General features: G+C 37.1%; 1 protein-coding gene across 2 annotated transcripts in view; it reads right to left on the bottom strand.

Annotated features, from left to right (window-relative positions):
- Nucleotides 1–210: 210 nt before the first annotated feature.
- STXBP4 (syntaxin binding protein 4) overlaps nucleotides 211–18824 on the bottom strand; it is a 202773-nt gene continuing 184159 nt past the window's right edge. For both annotated transcript variants that reach the window (XM_033183556.1, XM_033183558.1), the window contains one exon: nucleotides 211–7426. In XM_033183556.1, coding sequence (XP_033039447.1) covers nucleotides 7312–7426 — 115 coding nt within the window. In that variant the 3' untranslated portion in view covers nucleotides 211–7311. The remainder of the gene's footprint in view (nucleotides 7427–18824) is intronic.

Raw genomic sequence — 18824 nt, 5'->3', positions numbered from 1 at the left:
GCTTTACAATCCTTTTACTGCAATCATACTGTGAGTTTTATGGCCCAACTTAAGTAGCATGCACTTCCTTCTTCAGCAAAATTCATTATATTGTTCCCACATTAGTGGAACTAGTTAATACAGACATGCTTACTTAAACCCCCACCTCATTTTCTTTTTAATTCCCCTGCCAGAAGCAGGAAACAGCTAAAATAGTTCTTTTTTTAAAAAAAAACAATGTTACATTTAAAATTTATTTTGTAAACTTTTATTAGATTTTACTGTGTCATGTCTTGCATGAGGAATGAAAAACAAATATATGGACTCCAAGTTAATAATAAAGGACTCACAGTCTACCAGGAGAGATGACACATGCCCTACTTTCCTATCCAAATTAATTACATATATAGTGTGATCGACACTTTATTAAAAGGTATGCAGCAATAGGGGACCGGGGTAGGATTTCTGAGTTGGAACCCTTCCAGTTAACCTTCTCAGCCTCCAGGGTTTTAGAATAAAATACCCCAAAGCAACAACAGATCCTGGCCAGTTTTCTGTTTTCCCATTTCCTTCTCACCTCCACCTGATTTACCCACTAGCTACTGATGTTGAGTGGAACAGCCACAGTGAGAGAGACCAGTTGGCTTTAACCAGAGTTCTAGTTTTCATTACCACATGCAGAAAGAGAAGGTAGAACCAGAATTGAGGCCTCTAAGACTCAGTAACCCACCTCAGTAGATAAAAGTAAATTAGTAAATATAGTAACCAAATGAGTGTCTGGACAAACAGGCCAGCAACTCTCTTGAGGTGGAAGTTCTTGCTCCACCACTCCTGAGTGGGAAGGGGGGCTGGGCAGGTGTGTAAAAATGCAGGCATGGCATCTATAGAGTGCCAGCCCTGGGTATGGGGAAGGCAGCATGTGTCAAGGAGCTCTTCAAAGAAGAGGTAAAATGAGAGCAGAGTCTTGATGTATGAGAAGAAATCTGATGCAGGAATGGGGCAAGGAAAGCTTCCTAGACAGAGAACAGTATATCTGATCAACTGTTGGGGATAAGAAGTGAGGCTAGAGAGAAAGCCAGGGGCTCACATAGTAGAAGGTGCTAGAGAACTACTGAAGACTAGCAAGGGAGCAATAGAAGCAATTTTGTGTTATAGAAAGATAATTCTGACAGACACGTGACAGGTAGATTGATGGGGACAGGTGTGGTAGAGAAGGAAGAAGCTATATCACCTATGTTGAAATCATCCAGGTAAGAAATGAGAAAGACTTGAAAAATAAATAGGCCATGTTTGCATAAAACAAAAGGGAATATATTTAAGAAATCTTTTAGGATGTATTCCTTTTTTTAATCCTAAATTCACCAGTTAGGTAAATCACTGCCTAGGGAAGAAGCAGAGACAGGTCAAAAGGGTTACTTTAATGGAGCACTCTCTACAAGGAAACACCAGGAATAGGGAATAAATGATCCGAACAACATTAATCTCAGGCAATTTGCAGTTCTTTCCTTTCCTTGGGGTCACTGCTCAACTCTGTGGGCTGTCTTAGTCCATTCAGGAGCTGCTATAACAAAATATCTTAGACTAGGTAATTTATAAACAATATAAATGTATTGTTCACAGTTCTGGAGGCTGGAAAGTGCAAGATCAAGGTGCCAGCAGATTTAGCTTCTGGTGAGCGCTTGCTCTCTGCTTCAAAGATGGTGACTTCTTGCTGCATCCTCACAAGGCAGAAGGGGCAAACAGGTTCCCTGAAGCCTCTTTCATAAGGGTAATAATCACATTCACCAGGATGGAGCCTCATGACCTAATCACCTCCCCAGAGCCCTACCTCTTAATACTGGTACCTTGGGGGTTAGGTTTCAATATATGAAATTAAAGGCTGGGCACAAACATTCAGACCACAGCAGAGGCTCATCTAGTGCTAAGGCACTCTGGGTTAAGATGCTCTAATGTTATTGCCCGAATTGATTTCCATTGAGAGAACATGTGGATTGAATGGAAAAGTCCTCATTCAGGTCCAGCAGGTGTTACTGCTACTCCTGTGATCCTTTGGGGTTCACAGAAATCAATCTAATCCTCCAGTCTGGACCACATTGGGCTGGAGGAAGCTCATTGCGGTTGTCCAAGGTTCCACTACCTAAACACACCACATAGTCATTTCCATTCTAGAGGACAAATGTCATTGAGGTTTTGCTGCTCCCTGGAACTTGGTCCAGAAGGTTAAGCCCAGGTCCCTTTCTCTGAGCCCTACCAACATTTTTGTTCTTTTTTCTCCTCCTCACAGCCAGGGGAATTATTTCCTAGACAATGAGTAAGAAAGCCTCATCTTCCTCATCATATGTGCTCTCAAATCTTTGCCCTAAATCATAAATCCTTTCTAGTTCCCCAAGGAGCTAGATTTTGGAAACTCAAAAGAATATGCTTTTTCCTGCTTTCTGATATCATACCCTTTCTTAGTGTAATGAATGTTAAACGGCCCAGTAGTTCAAATATCTGATAAAGAATGGGGAGAAAGAAAATAAATGGAAAAAGTTTTGGTTAATTTCAATTGTATAGCCTATGCATAGAATACGAATTACACAGGGCTAGAAACACATATATCTCACACTGTATCCCTACTACTCAGTGAAGTGTCTGGCATCTAGTAGCTCTCAGTAAGTGTGTAAGTGAGTAAATGAATACAAAAAGACAAAATCCCTGCCCTCATGAAGCTGACTCCCATTATTACTCCCATTATTGAGGAAGGTAACAATAAAACAAGATGAGAGCAAACTGACAATGTAAAAGAAATAAACAGGGTAGAGCGATACAGAGAATAATTGGATGATGGGTGAATGGAATGGGGGACAGAACTATTGATCTGATTGCCCTTTCCCTCAGAACAGCCCAACTCCCAAAAGTAAAAATTGAATTTTTGAAAAAAGTAGACAGAAACAGTATAAGTTTAAATGTAAAAAGTCATATCAAGAAAGCAAACACAGAATTGTAGTTAACATTTACAAAGTCATTATGCAGACACACTATTACATGTAGACAGTTGTAGTTAAAACATCTTGGGTATTTCATTTCTAAAGTGAAGCTCCACAGGCACATTCTGTTTAAGGTTCTTTTCATTTTCTCAAAAGTTATATGCAATAGAGTGTGTAAGTTGTTTTAATAATAGTTCAGTTCTTTACGTCCATTGTAAAAATGTCAAGCATGTTGATTCTTCAAAAAGTTGCATTTCAGTTAGCAGAGAAAATAAAAATGTCCCATTTCTCCCGAGAAAAAGGATAACATTTTCTGATTGTTCAAACACTTTATGAAAGTATCATTTGACTCTATATTTTGACAGCTGCTTTGCATTTATTATTGGAAAGGCTCTTCATACGGCATCTTCCTTTTTTTTCCTTTTCCAGTCAAGAGGTGTTAATATTATTTTGGAATTATTCAAATTTAAGAGAGTGATAAAGGGTTGCTCTTCAGGGGTTCTTAATAAACAACCAACCCCCTAACTTCTTACCTCTTTAAAAGGTTTTTTAGGGGAAAAAAAAGAAAGAAAAATGGTTTTGGACTATGAGCTCCTTGTTTTGAGAATCAGTACCATTTAGCCTCGTAGCATGCAAATTTCACATTTTGCCTGGCATGTAGTAGGTGCTCAGGAAGTGTTTGCTGAGTTGAACTGGTTTGGGAAAAGGCAAGGGGTTACTATCCTTATTATTCAGATAGGGAAAGTGAGGCCCAAAGAACTAGAAGATGCATTTGTATTGTGTTTGGTACTTTACTGAACATACTCACCCAAGTTAGCTCATTTAAAAGTTGGTCCTCGCCACCATTACATGTAAAGTAGGAAGAGAAGAGTAATGATGTGTTTGACATATAGTGAATTAGTCACTGCTAGACTTCCCTCTGTACAGCAAGTCAGTCTCTGCTGCTAAAGGAAATCTAAAACCTAATGATTAAAAATCTCAAGTTTTTGGACTTGGTGGAAGGTAGGTTATTCTTCCAAGGACAAAAACAAAAAACAAACAAAAAACCCAGAAAATCTACAGGAACCTTTGGACTAAAAAAAAGTCCTATCATACATTAAAAAAAAAAAGGCTCACATACACTATTGGTGGTAATGTAAGCTGGTCCTACTTTTATGGAGGAGAATTTATGAATATATACCAAAATTAAAATGAATGTAACTTTGACCTAGCTTTGATCAAGAAATTTAGGAATGTATTCACACTATAGACACACTAGCACAAGAGTGCAAAGATATATGAGGAAAAGGACGTAATGAATATATAAATGTTCACTGTGACATTGTTGGTAATAAGAAAACTTAAAACATTTTAGCGTGCAATAAATTGCTGGCCACACAAATTATAGGTTATGTGGGTAGTGATATTTTATGTAGATATTTGAAATAAAAGATTAATCTATGTATTGACATGAAAAGATGACCACAACATTAACATGTCAAAAATAAGCTGCTTAATAGTGTGGTTTCCTTTGAGTAAAATCACTTACCACAGTATTAGTGACTGCTACCTCTTGAAGGTGAGATGGGCTATCTCTTACTTTATTCTCTTCCATAGTACTTGATTTTTTAAAAAGAAAATAGATTAGTTTTAAAATTCAAAAATTAAGAAGAAGCTGTTTAGTTCTGGCCACATAAAAACTTTTTTGTTGTTGTTTTTTAAAATCAAGAGTAAGTGGAACCCAGGAAATGATTAGCAATTGTTCTACTTCACCACAGTGCTTAGCACGGTGCTTGTGACATTGTTGGTGCTCAATAAATATTTTGAGGGAATGAGTAAGTAAGGATGACTCAACCTGGGCACTCTAATAAAGTGAGATGGAAGGACGTAAGAACATTCAGATTTTCTAACCCTAAAATCCAAGCCAGTGAGTCAATGAAGACTTCATGATGACCACGTTGCTATGGTTGATTGATGTTAAAGAAAGACTGGCTACTCATCAAAACATAATGTGAGGGTCCTGTTTGCACTGGAAAAGGATTCTTGCTAAGCCCTGACCATGTTTTTTTGAACATTTCTTATGGCATTGACCTGATGGTTTAGAGATCACGCAAGTTTTATGAAGAGGGAATCTGAGAGAGTGGCCAACTGGTCCAGTCCATTCACACACTGAACCTCCTCAGCAACATTCCCCATGTAAGGAATTCAGATTGACTGAAACCTGCTGGGACAATGCTTTCATTTTCTCCTGGGAAATGCTTTTCTAATCAGCTTTAACTACTAGAAAGTTCCTTATGGCATTGAACTAGAATCTGCCTTTTCATAAATTGTACCCATAAACAATGAATCTAAGCAGTTCTGCATAGTGGTTTAGAGAACAGGTTCTGGAATCACAGATCTGACTTGAACCCTAGCTTCTACACATAGGTGCTTTGTGACCCTTAGGCAAAGATTACTAACTCTTTAAACCTAAGTTTTTTCTTTTAGAAATGGGGATAATTACAGTTCCTATTTCATGGAATGGTTTTAAGAAGATCATAAATAAATACATGCAAACTGCTCATCACCATTCCTGACACAAAGTGCTCAATAAATAATATCATTACACTTGTCTAGGCCTTTTTCACTAGGTATTTGACAGAAACAGGGAGGCAAGTAGTACAAAACAGCAGTTAAAGGATGAGGTATCTCTGACGGTGGGCTGTGTGCCTAAGTACTTTGATTTCAGGTGACTCAAGCACCTTCTTTGTTTTGCTCACTAGAAACAAATTAGAAAACTCTCCACGCAGGGGGAGAGATATTTCATACTATTAATCTGACAAAAACAAAAAGTTTGTACTTTCACAATTATAGACACTAACCTACAGAATACCTCATTCACCTTTGGGGGGGTGCAAGGAGATAGCTCCCTCTGGGGCTTCTCTCAAAACTTGTCTTCCCGGAGCTTCCTAACATTCAAATGGCTGTCAGGCAAAACACAAGTCTTCTCTAGCCATCCTGAAACATTTCTCATGGCTAATGACTACCTATCAGTCTGGAGTTGACTTTATATTATTACTCAAGACATAAATCATAAATCCTAAATGTATTCAGGAATGTATAGTTGAGCACAATGTATATATATCTTTACCATATAAATCTGTATTATACACCATATGAAATTCGGTAGACTAGGAGACTTAGGATCTCAGTTTACTCATCTATAAAATGGTTACAATGAATGGTTCTTAGACTATGTTTTAAGGACTTCTAGGACTGCACAGCAGTGCTGGGGGCTGCTTGACTTGGGCTTTAGGCTTCCATCTTGTTTCGAGTAGAGCAGCAATGTTTTAACAGATACCTCTCTTCTCATCAGCTCCCCTCAAACCATCCCTCTTGGAAGGGCAACCTAAGCAGGACAAACCACGCCTTTCACTTTAGAAAAACATGAGCTGCTGAAAGAAATCTGTTGAAACAATATCACAAACAGCACGCCTACTTGGCGAAAGCTTGGGTGCAGAGAAGGGGGAAGGGTTTATAGGAGAAGAATAGTGGGGTTATAGAGGGGCCATGTTCGACTGAAGAGGTGCCTTCTGAATCTCTGTGGAATGCACAGCTGTGGAGCCAGCTGCATCAACACAATCACAGTGTCCTGCATGATGGGCTGTGACCTCCCTCTGTGGGGACAGCAGGGTGTGGGGGAAGGGAGACTGGACATGGAATCAGAAGACTTAGGAGTGAGTCTCGGTGCTGGGATAGGGAGCCTCCTCTCTCTGAACTGCTATTTCCCTACTGAAAACCAAGAATAAACATACCCACCAGATCAGCTTCACAGGCAGATTGTATGGTTTAAAGAAAATGAGGTCTGCAAAGCATTTTGTAAATTAGAAAGCTCAACAAAGATATAAGTTGTATTCATTAGCCCATGAGATGTCTAAATGTGACCCTTAAATTCCAAAAAGCTTGCTAAGATCACGGTCCTAATATGTGAATATAAAAGGTTAGTGAACTATCAAATAAATGAGGTGTTTCATTATGTTCATACACTTTTTCTATATGTCAGTTATAAAAACCATTGTATCTGAGACCCTATGAAGAACTACATATGAAATTACAAAGACAGATCTAATTATATATGAAAAAGTATATATATTATAAAGTCTAATTATATGTGATCTCAAGAAATATGACTATTCTTAAGGAACTACTGTAGTGGCAATTGATTTTTTAAATGTATACAGAAATATCAAAAGTTTTACAAAAATACCCAAAGTCCAGATCTCCATTTCACACTTCAACAAGTAGTGCATGCTTTACTCCTATTTTAGACTGTTGCATCTCAGAATTGAATGTTATGTGTCTCTGCTCACGTCATCCATGTAGCTCCACTTCCTAAGGAAAACCATCAACTTCTCTGGTTGGGGAGTTCTCTAGAGAAATCCGCTTCATTCTCCTCTGAGCGAGACAGATTCAGGACACTCATCACGGGATGGATCCAGGATGTAGTCTGTGTTACGTGACTTGAGAAGAACAAGAATGCAATTAGAATCTGAAAGACTGTCTTTCTAATCATCCATGCAAGTATTGATCCTGGTGACACTGCTTCTATCCCAGTAAAGTCCCTGTGAGAGGAAGCAGTTAGAACTAGATCCAAGAGTTTTAATAAGTTTTAGACACATTTTAAGTTTCAACGAAAACCATTTCTTTCTTTTTTCTTTGGTTAAAAAGGAATGTAGGTGAATGCAGCATCTCTAACTCCTTTCCTTTCAGTATCTGACATTCAGTCAGTCAGTAAGTCCAATGACTGCCTTCCTGTAACATCTCTGGAATCTGTTTCTTGCTCTCCTTTTTCAATGAAATAGTTTGGGTCACTGAAATGGTTTGCCTCCCTGCCTCTGTTCTAGTTCTAATTCATTCTCTACTCCAGCCAAATAACTTTCTAAATGGCAAATCATACACTGTTACTCACTTGGTAAACATTCAATGAAATACTTTGTTTTTTTAGCTTCCTCAACAATACCTTTTTTTTTTTTTTTTTTGAGACAGAGTCCTGCTCTGTCACCTAGGCTGGAGTGCAGCCGCACAATCTCAGCTCACTGTAACCTCTGTCCCCTGGGATTCAAGGAATTCTCATACCTCAGCCTCCCAAGTAGCTAGGACTAAAGGTGCACGCTACCACACCTGGCTAATTTTTGTAATATTAGTAGAGACAGGGTTTCACCATATTGGCCAGGCTGGTCTGGAACTCTTGGGCTTAAGTGATCCACCCACTTTGGCCTCCCAAAGTGTTGGGATAACAGGCGTGAGCCACTGCACCCCACCAACAATATCTTCTTCTTTCCCATAATCCTTTCCCATGAGAAGTTAACTTTATTAATTCTAAAAAAACCAAATATCCCTTAAGAATCCTCCAATCTGTGCCCATGGTCTTATCTCTTATTACATTAAATTATAAATGCTGGTTTATTTTTAGGCCTTCCTACTACATATAAAGCTCCTTAATGGCAGGAACTGTGTTTCTTATCTCTGAATTTGTGGGGCCTAACATGATCTCAGAACAGATGACCAACATCCTGAAAAGTGTTTCAGGGAAATAACACAAACAGAGATGAGAAAGGAAGTACAAAACATATTGGGTATGTCCAGTGTTGACACATCATGAAATCATGCTCTTAACCTGGTGGATGGTATTTCTTACACTTAGTGTCCTACTCCCAGCCTTTGGCTGGATGACTCTCCTAAATCCATCACCATCTTCCCAACTCCAAGTGCATGAATTAGGACGAGGATTTGATTCTTCTCCTTGGACACTGTTTCTAGCCCTGGTTTACCTCCACTGCCTTCATCCATCCTAGATCAGTTTCCCTAGCCTTCATCCTTCCCAAACTCAACCTGAGAAGCAGCACCGTGTCTTAGATGATCAAGTGCATCTGAAGGCCAGTACTTATAAAGATTACTTAAGATTGTGGATCTGAAAGTGCCTCCTACATTATTATAAAGTAACATTTTCCAAAGTATGTTCCCAAGAGTTTTAAATAAATGTTATGTGAAGAATAGCATGGCACAGTGGCTCATGCCTGTAATCCCAGTTACTGACTTGGGAGGCTAATATGGGAGGACGGCTGGAATTCAGAAGTTTGAGGCTGCAGTGAGGTATGATCCACTACATTTCATCCTGGGTGACAAAACAAGACCCTGTCTCAATCAATCAATCAATCAACCAATTAATCAATGTTATGTTAAGAATATAATTCTACAGTCAAATAAGTTTGACATAATTGAATAGGTTTCTTTACTATAGGATTTCCCAGAGACTTTAATATGCTAATGTGCTATATGCTAATGTGCTCTATGAGTCTCCAAGACTATGTAATATTACTCAAAGTAACATATCTCTGGGCCAGGCGCGGTGGCTCAAGCCTGTAATCCCAGCACTTTGGGAGGCCGAGATGGGCGGATCACGAGATCAGGAGATCGAGACCATCCTGGCTAACACGGTGAAACCCCGTCTCTACTAAAAAATACAAAAAACTAGCCGGGCGAGGTGGCGGGCGCCTGTAGTCCCAGCTACTCGGGAGGCTGAGGCAGGAGAATGGCATAAACCCGGGAGGCAGAGCTTGCAGTGAGCTGAGATCCGGCCACTGCACTCCAGCCTGGGCGACAGAGCGAGACTCTGTTTCAAAAAAAAAAAAACAACAACAACAAAAAACATATCTCTGTTAACAAACACAGGGCTAGTGTTCCATAGAACACAATTTGGGAACTATCACAAAAATGCATTCACTTTATTGGCCACTGACTACAATACTGAAAATGTTAGGTAGTACAAATGGTAAGTTCCACTGTTATTATTGGTTTGGTTTGTTTTCAATCCTATACTACACATTTTGTTCATGTCCCCACTACACAAATTGTTCAGCTCCTCTGTTTAAATATTAAAAATGTATCTTTTCATGGAAGAAGATTACTAGTGGTTTTATGATGGCATAAAAAGGGTTCCAGTTCTTTAAGAATCAAGGTGAAAGTGACAAGGCCCAGGCATCTTCATCGTTTCAAAACCTGAGAGTGTGGTTTAGTGTACAAGGAATCATTATTCTCTTGACAATAATCCACATTACTAATATCCCTTTAAAATGGTTTAATGGAATTTCTTATTATGGAGGCCAAATTTACTAAAGCATTTGATTCGGCACAGGTTAACTTCATTTCAAGGCCTTTATAAAGCTGGAAAGCTGCCTAACTTGAAAGTGGTTTAAAGAAATACTAATGAGTGTAACATGAGAGGGCTGGAATGCCACTGCAAGGTGAAATGAGGACACATCGCCCTGTTCAAAGTACATGTTTAAAACTAAAAGGGAAAAGCTTGATGAGACAGCTTTGCTTATTTTAAAATATTGGTATATATTTTAATACTTTGTTTATCAGCACATATTACTCCAAAGAAGAGACGATAATTTAAATCACTTAAATTTCTTCCTCTCCTTTGAAGTTCCATAATTGGAGGAGATGGGAAGGAAGAAAAACAGCAGCGATTACCCGAGGGTAAGTTCAGGTAGTATGCTTTGCTATTTGACTTTTTATAAATAACATTCTCATGCCTGAAATGTTACAACTGTCCATATATGAACATTCCATTAAATTGCTAATTTAAAATAATCAGAAGGAAAATGTCTAAGAAAAAAACGTAGTTACAGACTCTGAACGGTGAATATCAGAAAGTTCTACCAGATGGTCATCCTTGCCAGTAACCTTCATTAAGCGCTTTTTAATCAACAAATCAACATCTGCTCTCACTCCAAATATAAAAGTAATATAAAATTTGATTAACTTTATAACTTGATGAATCTTGTATTTACAGTATTTTTGTATATGCGTAAAAACACACATGCACACACCTAAGCATCAAATATGCAATTACAACAGCTACTCACTAGAAGAAATAAAACTAAAGCAACAGAGAAATGTGTTCTGTGCTTCAAGCACACGTTTCAGACCTGGGTCTTTGTTAAAAATGTCCAGAACCAATGGGACACAGTGCTTCTGAAACTCAGGTAATGCATGTGAAGTGCCTGGCAGACAGGAGACATTCAATAAATAATTACAGCTAGTTTTATTGTTAATTAGGGATTTCTGATTATTGTAAGAAAAACTTGGAATTCTTCCTATGATGCTGGAAGGGGGCCATTTGTGTGTATACCATTCAATTTTCTGTCCTAGTGAGCACGGTGGCTAAAGAGCTTTGACATAATCGGTATGATGAGATAATCCCAGATTTACTGGCTTGGAGAACATTCTAGTATTAAAAACATTTCCTCTGTGATTTGTGTGCTTGGTAATTCAGCTGATAAGAGAGAGAATAAATCAGCCCTGTTGACTCTGTTTAATTAATAAAGACCCCATGGTTCATAAAGGGAGATGTTGCTACCTAGTATAAAAAATTTAGAGGTTTGGAAAATAAATGAAGCTTACTATGGAACATGAAAAATTTCCATTTGAACATACAGTACCTCTGGCAAATTCTCCTAAAGAGACAGTGCATCTGACCTGATTTGGAGAGCAGTCAACAGCACTTCAGATATATTCGAAAATCTCAAAAGCATAATACTATTTGCCTCTGAATGGTTGCCAAATCCGTTGTTGGAAAACAATAATATTCGATTTGGGAAGATAATAGTATTGTGTGTTTTAAAAAATAATATTAGTAAACTGAAAGACACATTTTAGAGCTTATCAAAAAACCTAAGAGAACATGCTTTATTTTATTGGCATAGAAATGTAAGTGAATTATTTAAATCCCATTATAATTACCCTCCTTATGTTTCTTACCTCCTAGTTAAAGGAGCAAAATGTTTTCTTTCAAAATAAAAATTAGGACAACCTGTTAAACAGAAAGGGTTTAAAGACAAAAAGGACACTTGTTCTGTAGAAATTCATTCTTACAACTGTCTGTGATGATGAAAGACATTCTTTTGTTAATCTTCCATCATAGATAGCACTATTTATACATCATTGTGAATTTGCATATACTATTTTATCATGTTTAAGATAAAGCTGTGGAATAAAGAGCCAAAAGTAATTAACTTCCAGTGTCATTTTTGGGGGGAGAGGTGATATTGTATGTATATAGTATTTATATAAACCAGAAAACAAAGATAAATAAGTAACTATATGTTAATATAATTTGTTTCAGGCACCAGTAACTTTGAATCGCTGGAAAATTTTACAACTGGGCATAAACTGCAAGTAGTAATGACATCAAAAGCTTTATACTTAAAAACTAATCCCAATTGAAAACAAATGAGAAGGTAGGAACACAAGGTGAGCCTTGTCAATAAGATTATTAAAAAGTAACCAAACCATGATAAAGCAGCATATAATCTTATATAAATACTGGTTATGAGAATAATTACAAAATAAAAGTATTTATTCTAAAATACGTTTAAGAGAAAATTGCAGGCATTTTGTTCCCACTGGTATATAAGGAGTATCCTCTTACATAATTTTGGAAATATACCACTAAAATCAAAATAAATATTTCTCATTAGTGAACTTTGTAAATATCATGGAACACTTTGAGCATTTTTTAATTAGGCATTTGGAAATCCAGTGAGGCTCTGATCAAATATTAGCAGGATCTCATCCAAATCTTTACGGTCGAGAGGCCAAATTTTATTTTTATTATATATTTATGGTAATTGCTATTAAAAATCATTTATCTTTTAAAATCTTAAATTCCAATTAATTAAAAAAATATTTAGGTCTGAGATATCAAATTATATTATAAGAATCTAAAGCTATTGTAATATATTACTTATGTATAACATTGGAAAAAACTGTTGTCACTAGACTTGTAAAACATAAACACTGAGAAGAAAATTCCTGAGGAAAAAGTACGGAAAATATTAATTACATTTTTTCAAATGTAAAAAATGGATTCCAATTAAATTTAGTATTTTTCTAAATACTAAACTTCTGGATTTCTGTATAGGGCTAAAACATGCCAGGTACAAAGCCAATATAATGAATTTTTCAAAGAAGGAAACAACTCTGTAGTGACAGAGTACAGCCCTGGGTAACTCTTAAAAATTAAAAAAAAAAAACTCTTAAAAATTGATCATAATGGGACAAACAAAACAGAAAAAACAAAGAACATGTCCTACTGACACTGATACCTATACATTGAATTATTAGATACTAACAATTATATAGGATTGTATAGTTGGTATATTTGTACTTTCTCATATACCTGTTGACAGTATCCACCAAAAATTTATGTTCTCCATTCCATGCCATAGAGTTGCTGCCAGGTGGCAGCTGCCTAGGCAGAGACCACACTTCCCAGCTCTCCTCACATCTTTACGTGAGCATGTGATTAGTTCCTGTCAATAGAAGGTAACAGAATTGTTTATCTTTTGTGGGTCAGGGATTTTTAAGAAGCTGGAATGCCTTCTCTACTCTCATTCATCATCCACTAACTGAATGTAGAGGACTCTGAGGCCATCGGGGAGGGCAGAGACATGAAATGGGAGGAGCCTGGGTCTCAACATCACCACTTGAAGAAAAGCTACACCCATCAACCAGGAATCCCTGCATTGATTTGTGAGTATTAAGCCACTGAAAGCAGATGATTTGTTATTGCAGTTAGCATCACTCTAGATCACTGTCAAGCAAGATGAGAATATTTCAAGAGGAAGCTATCACTATTACTTTCTCAATAAATATATGTACAACTTCTGTAAACTAAAAGCCTATCTTTCTAAAATACAGAAAATAAGTAATAACTATATATTTTCATGCTACTTTAAATATCAATAATCAAGACTGTCAGAACATAGATTAACGAATACTAAATTTAATTGGAAACAAGTTCATAAGACCACTGTCAACGTTTCCATATTAAATTCCTACTGCGAGAAGTGCATAAAATGTAGAAGCTACTTTAATTTTTAGTGTTCTTATTAAAATAGAATTATATTAGAAGCCATACAGGCGTTCACTTAATTTAATCAACAAAAGAAGTTTAATAAACATCTGACTAAACATTTTTCTTAATTAACAAATTTAAAACCTTAAAAAAATTAAATTTAAAACATATTTCAACTAATTTATATTGATTCTAATATTATGTTTATCTATCAAAGTTAAAATGACTACATCTCAAATTTTAAATATAAGCAAATATATTATACTACAGAATGATTTGTAAAAATCACAGAGTTGGAAGGGACTTTGAGAGGCTTCTTATGAGACCATCTCTAATGTCTTGAGGTATTTTGTCAGTATTACTGACTCCATCATGTATAAATGCTAAAGCCACTTGAGAGTGAGTGTTACAAAGAAAAGCCTTCCATTATGATGAAAATTATAGGATAAAAATATGCCATCAACCTCTATAGTTTTCTCATGAACTTTTAAATACTGATTGTTTCTAATAGTGCCACCTTAGACTTGTGACTAAATGGAATTAACTGTATTTTAGGACCTTAGCATATATTAAAGGCAAGAAAGAATTACATTCTTATTTTCTATATGAGGAATCTGATACTAAGAAAGGTGAAATAACTTATTCCAGGTCATAAAACTAATGTATGTTAGAGCTAGGATCTACATCCAAATCTGACTTCTGAGAATTTAACCATTATATTAACCTCCTCGCTGAGGTTGTTTTCTGGGTTGGTGTCAGTAACAATATATAGGGAGGCTCTGGAATGGATTAAGTGACCATCTGAAGGGGGTTCTTCAGCTTTACAAGGTAAAATTAATTAAAGATGTATTGACTAGTTCATTGATTATAAATGAAATGTCTAAAGGTATTTTATACACACACACACACACACACACACACATATATATATTTTAAAGTACTTGCCATATGATATGGTTTGGCTCTGTGTACCCACCCAAATCTCATCTTGAATTGTAATCTCCATGTGTCAAGGGAGGGACCTGTAATCCCCATGTATCAAGGGAGGGAGGTGATTGGATGATGGGGACAGTTTCTTTCACACTGTTCTCGTGATACTGAGTTCTTACAAGATCAGATGGTTTAATAAGCATCTGGCATTTCCTCTGGTTGCACTTCTCACTCCTGCTGCCTTGTGAAGAAGATGCTTGCTTCCCCTTCTGCCATGATTGTAAGTTTCAGGAGGCCTCCCCAGCCATGTGGAACTGTGAGTCAATTAAAGCTTCTTTGTTTATAAATTACCCAGTCTCAGGTGATATCTTTATAGCAGTGTGAAAACAAACTAATATACCATGAAATGCATAAGAATTGTTATCTGAATGACCATCAATTAAAAGTACTTGTATGAGGCCTGAGTCAGAGGCTTTGTGCCAGCAGTCATATTTTTTACATCATGTAGCAACAAATTCTTCATATATCTATTTTTGTCTAATAGGCTGTTAGTTTCTGGAGGGTAGGGAAGGGTCCTACTCATCTTTATAGCCCCAGTGTCAGGCTCACAGAAAGGGAGGTCCATAAATGTTTGGTGCATGGATACATTCCACGGATGTAATACTATTGTTATATCACTGGGTAAAAATACTCAAAAGTGGTAGACAAGCTTACTTATAATGGGGGATCAGATAAAGCAATCTTCAGATGTGGTAGTCCAGTGTACCGTCCTAAATTATTAAGAAATATGCATAAATAAATTGATCATTATTAAAATAAGATTTAAATAGCTCCAAAGTCACCAAATAACCAGCACTACTAGTCCTTCTCACCAATATTCTCATATCCAAGTAACTTCCAAAGGTCTACTCATACATTTGGTTTTAAGTAACAGTTGAATCACTGTGATAATTCAAACCATTTTGACTAGTTTATTTTCTATATAGCTGGAGTTATATGTCAATCTACTCAAATTCCAGGTTTTGTTAAAATTATTTACATCAAACAAATACTATTTTTAGCTAAGCAAACCTTGTTTTAACTATTAGAGTATATAACTTTACTATAGACAAACAAATATGATGGTAAGTGGCCTGTCTAACAGCTCACCCTTCCCTTCGGTCCCTAAACTGTAGAAGTGATTTTACCAGACTGGAATTTTTAGTCTTTGGAATGATGAGAATGCAGCCAAAGCCATGTTTCTAGGCACCAGATACCCAACAGAGGGATGGAGATTTTCATAGAGGTACCTGCTTAATACCAATGCTAAGTAACAAAGTGCAGGTGTGATCAAAGAAGACCTCTGGCCCTCTTAATATTGAGATCATTCATTTGATAGACATGATCAGGTATGTGGCAGCTGGGTAAGACTTTACATCAGGTAAGCATTTTGTACTTTACAATATTCTTTGATACCAATTTCCCAATTTGCTTTTCATATAAATCCCACAGACCTTATTTTCTCTACATTTTTTACAATTGGTGAAACTGAGGCTCAGAGTATCAAAGCCCTGTGTGAGGTCACACAGTAGTGTGACCACTACCCTCCCCCCTCTACTTCTAACTCCCTGTAATCATTTTCTACTGCAGTAACCAATTTCCACAAATTTAATGGCCTAAAACGACATAAATTTACTATCTTCTAGTTGTGTAATTCAGAAGTCCCACACAGGTCTTATTGTTCTGGAGGCTCTAGGGGAGAATTTGTTTCTTTGCTGTTCCAGGCCACTCACATTCCTTGGCTTATGGCTCCCAACTTCAAAGCCAGCAACACAATATATCCTGAATTCTGCTTCCACTGTCATATCTCTTTCTGACTCTTTTCTTCTGCCTCCCTCTTCCACTGTTAAGGAACCATTTGGATTGGACCCATTTGGATAATCCAGAATTAGCTCCCTGTTCTAAGGTTAGTTGATTAGCAACCTTAATTCTACCTGCAACTTTAATGCTCCTTTACCATGTGACCTAGTATATTCACACTTACAGGTGCCGGGGAATAGGAATGTGAACATTTTTGAGGGCCATTATTCTGCCTACCCTATTCTTCCCTTAAGCTGCTTCTTCCCCTAAGACTAGGGCCTAATGGAAAACTGATTGGGATCAACTTTTGCAATTTGCCTAAAACTTGCTAAACGTTTAGCATGAAAAGTTTTATATATATATATATGACACTATAATAAATATAATCTACTGAATGAAGAAAAAAAGTTGCTAGGGACCTTATGAAAAGTAATTTTGGGGAGAAGCAACTATATGGACTGAACTAAATTTATATGTTGAATCTCCAATCCCCAGCGTGACTGTATTTGGAGACTGGATCTCTACGGAGATAATTAGGGTTAGATGAGGTTGTAGGGTTGGCAGGACACTGGTCTGATGGAACTGGTGTCCTTGTAAGAAGAGACACCAGAGATATCTCTCTCTGTGTGTACAAAGAGAAGAGGCCAGGTGAGGACACAGCCAGAGGTAGGCATCTAGAAGCCAGGAAGAGAATCTCACCAGAAACTAACCCTGATGGCACCTTGATCTTGGGACTTCTGTGAGAAAATAAATTTCTGTTGTTTAAGCCATGTCTGTGGTGGTTTATTATGGCAGCCCTAACAGACTAATATAGCAACCAAATTTTGAAGGGAAAGAGTTTGACAAAAAGTATTTGTTAGTAAATCTAAATAAAGGGTCCTGGCAGCAAAGAAAATTACATACCTTCCAAATAAAAGAATTAACCCTCAGAAAGGTTACGAGCTTCCAAAGTACTTTATGAAACCCCAAATAATTTATTTTAATATCTCGATGAAATGTGAAAAAAACATGCTTCATGCCTATGTTATACCTGTCATTGGTTAAACGAGGGGGAAAAAGGGCTTTGATGCTGAATATTTAGGTCTAGATGTTCCTTTTATTTTAGTGGGCTTTGCCATTCTGAATAACCCAAGCCAGTTGCCTGGTCTTTCATTTCATGATGATTTCTCACACAGTACTTCATATTCCTACATATCTTTGTAGGTATTTACAGAAAATCCCGAGCAAGCTGTCTCAGGTTCATGATCACTGCAATGTCTCTGCTTCTGTCACAGGGCTTTTGATTGGCCAGAGAGTGGCACAGGTGTAGGTTTTGGTTACTGGTTTCCATCTGCAGTTGTGCAAATATTGTCATTTTAAATTCCTCCATTGGCAAGTAGCAATAGTATAAAATAAGGAAGGGGACAGGGAACTAACAGCTGATAAACACTCATTATGTGCAAGGTATTTTGCTAGGTGCTTTTTACCCCAAATTTCACTCAATTCTCAAAACAATCTGGGGAGACAGATAGAAATTATTATCCTTGTTTTTGTATGAGAATAGAGGGTAGAGAGTATTGAAATAACACCACCAAGGTCACACTCAAAAGTGGTTGCATAAACATTAGAAGTTAGCTCTGTCTGATTACTAAAGTGCTTATTTTCCCCCCCATCAATTGCTTCCGCAGACTGCCAACAACAGTATTCATTCAATAAATATTTATCATCCCTACAAATACCAGGCCCTGTGCTAGGTAATGAATATTCTCAACCAGTTGTCACATGGATGGTTACAGCTTTAAAGTGCAGTCTAGTTAATTTCAACACTTTACAACTCATTCATAGCTAAGAAGTGTTTGGTGGCAAAATATTTAAAAAGGTTCATATTTCATCTTTTAAGTGCTTTGTTGGTTTCTTCATTGTAGCCTCATTAAGAATAAAATACCCAGAATTCTTACACATGCAAAAGAGAGTGAGGAGCTTACACATATTCTCCTTATCTAGTCTGAAGTCAGTTGCATAGAAATTGCCCTGACACCTCATGCAGTGAGCCTTAGATCTTACTAATTTGTCAGTAGACATTTCCTCATTCACAGAAAATGAATCAAAGCCCCCAAATCAATGAGATCTTCAGAAGAAGGGTGTTAGGCAGTGTCCACTACAAGCAAAAATAAGCCAGGCGCTTGCTCATGCCTGTAATCCCAGCACTTTGGGAGGCTGAGGTGGGTGGATCACCTGAGGTCAGG

Source organism: Trachypithecus francoisi, unplaced genomic scaffold (genome assembly GCF_009764315.1).
Source record: "Trachypithecus francoisi isolate TF-2019V2 unplaced genomic scaffold, Tfra_2.0 Lachesis_group20, whole genome shotgun sequence".
NCBI lineage: Eukaryota > Metazoa > Chordata > Mammalia > Primates > Cercopithecidae > Trachypithecus > Trachypithecus francoisi.
This window is presented reverse-complemented; position numbering and strand designations above follow the sequence as displayed.